The following is a 1,116-nucleotide window of genomic DNA, read 5'->3' on the forward strand; positions in this document are numbered from 1 at the left end:
TCATCAATATGAACTCTTCTTGGGCAGGGTCATATCTGTACATACTAGTTCTTTGAACTGCTAAATAGAGTTGGCCTCCCAGTAATAAGTGTGCTTTTAGGAAGAGGCCATAAAGTGTTCTGATGGAAGGAAATGTACAAATGAGAATGGTTAACTGTAGAAGTTAACTGTAGAAGGTAAATTTATACTAACATCATTTGGAAAGGCTTCCAAAAGTTTCTATTCCTGAATTTCACAGTTTCTATCCCTGAATTCCCTGTTTCTGTCAGGTGTTCTCAGTTATTCCATACTAAGCCCCCAGGGTCTCTTTGGGCCAGCTCTTGCCACCACGGGACACCTGAACCTCTGTCCTGAAGCTTAAAAGATAATTTGATAGTCTTAAAGATTTATGAAGTCATTTGCCTCTATGTATTAAAGATGCTTGGTACATTTTGCTTTCCTCATATAATCCTCTATCCTAGATAACCTTCCAAGCATCTTTCTTTTTCCATTTGTCAGTCTCCACTTTTACCCATCTTCGTTCTTCTTTACTTATCAACTCCTGCCTGATGCCCACTGTAATACTCATTCTATTGTCAGTAATACTTTTCTGAAATCCTCCTTCTACCTTTTCACTGTAACAGGAGAAACCTGATATTCTCACTAGTATATTATGTCCCTTGAAACCTTCTTAAGTGATCGACATTCACTCTGCATGAAGTTTACAGTTCACTCTCTCTAGTGACTGTTTTCCTAACCATTGTCAATGTCTATTTATAGATGACAGTGTAGAATATGCTGAGAGGTTTGTGGAGAAAAATGAAGGATACACGGTAGACATTCATGACTTTTCTTCAGTTAGCAATCCACGTGTGAGAAAGCATTTTCCAGAGACTTGGATTTGGCTAGACACCAAGATGGGGTAAAAATTTATAAAGTTCCTTGCTATATATGTTTTGTTTAGTGTTTGTTTTAAATAAGTTTAGATGTATTTCTAATGTTTAAGTACAAACATAATGTGATTCAGAACTAAATAGACCAAGAGGTTTTTGTTTTAGAATGATGTTTATTGAATCTAAGTATAGTATTTGGTAAAGCTACATGCAAATTGTGGTGGGAGAGATAGGTTTTTTTTTT

The 1,116-nt window shown here is 36.0% G+C and overlaps 1 protein-coding gene across 1 annotated transcript in view; it reads left to right on the top strand.

Annotated features, from left to right (window-relative positions):
• CD109 (CD109 molecule) overlaps positions 1 to 1,116 on the top strand; it is a 141,801-nt gene that overhangs the window by 91,485 nt on the left and 49,200 nt on the right. Inside the window, exon 17 of the mRNA XM_012646038.1 lies at positions 760 to 901. Within this exon, the coding sequence (XP_012501492.1) occupies positions 760 to 901 (142 nt within the window). The remainder of the gene's footprint in view (positions 1 to 759; positions 902 to 1,116) is intronic.

This window comes from Propithecus coquereli, unplaced genomic scaffold (assembly GCF_000956105.1).
Source record: "Propithecus coquereli isolate 6110/MARCELLA unplaced genomic scaffold, Pcoq_1.0 Scaffold24, whole genome shotgun sequence".
Classification (NCBI taxonomy): domain Eukaryota; kingdom Metazoa; phylum Chordata; class Mammalia; order Primates; family Indriidae; genus Propithecus; species Propithecus coquereli.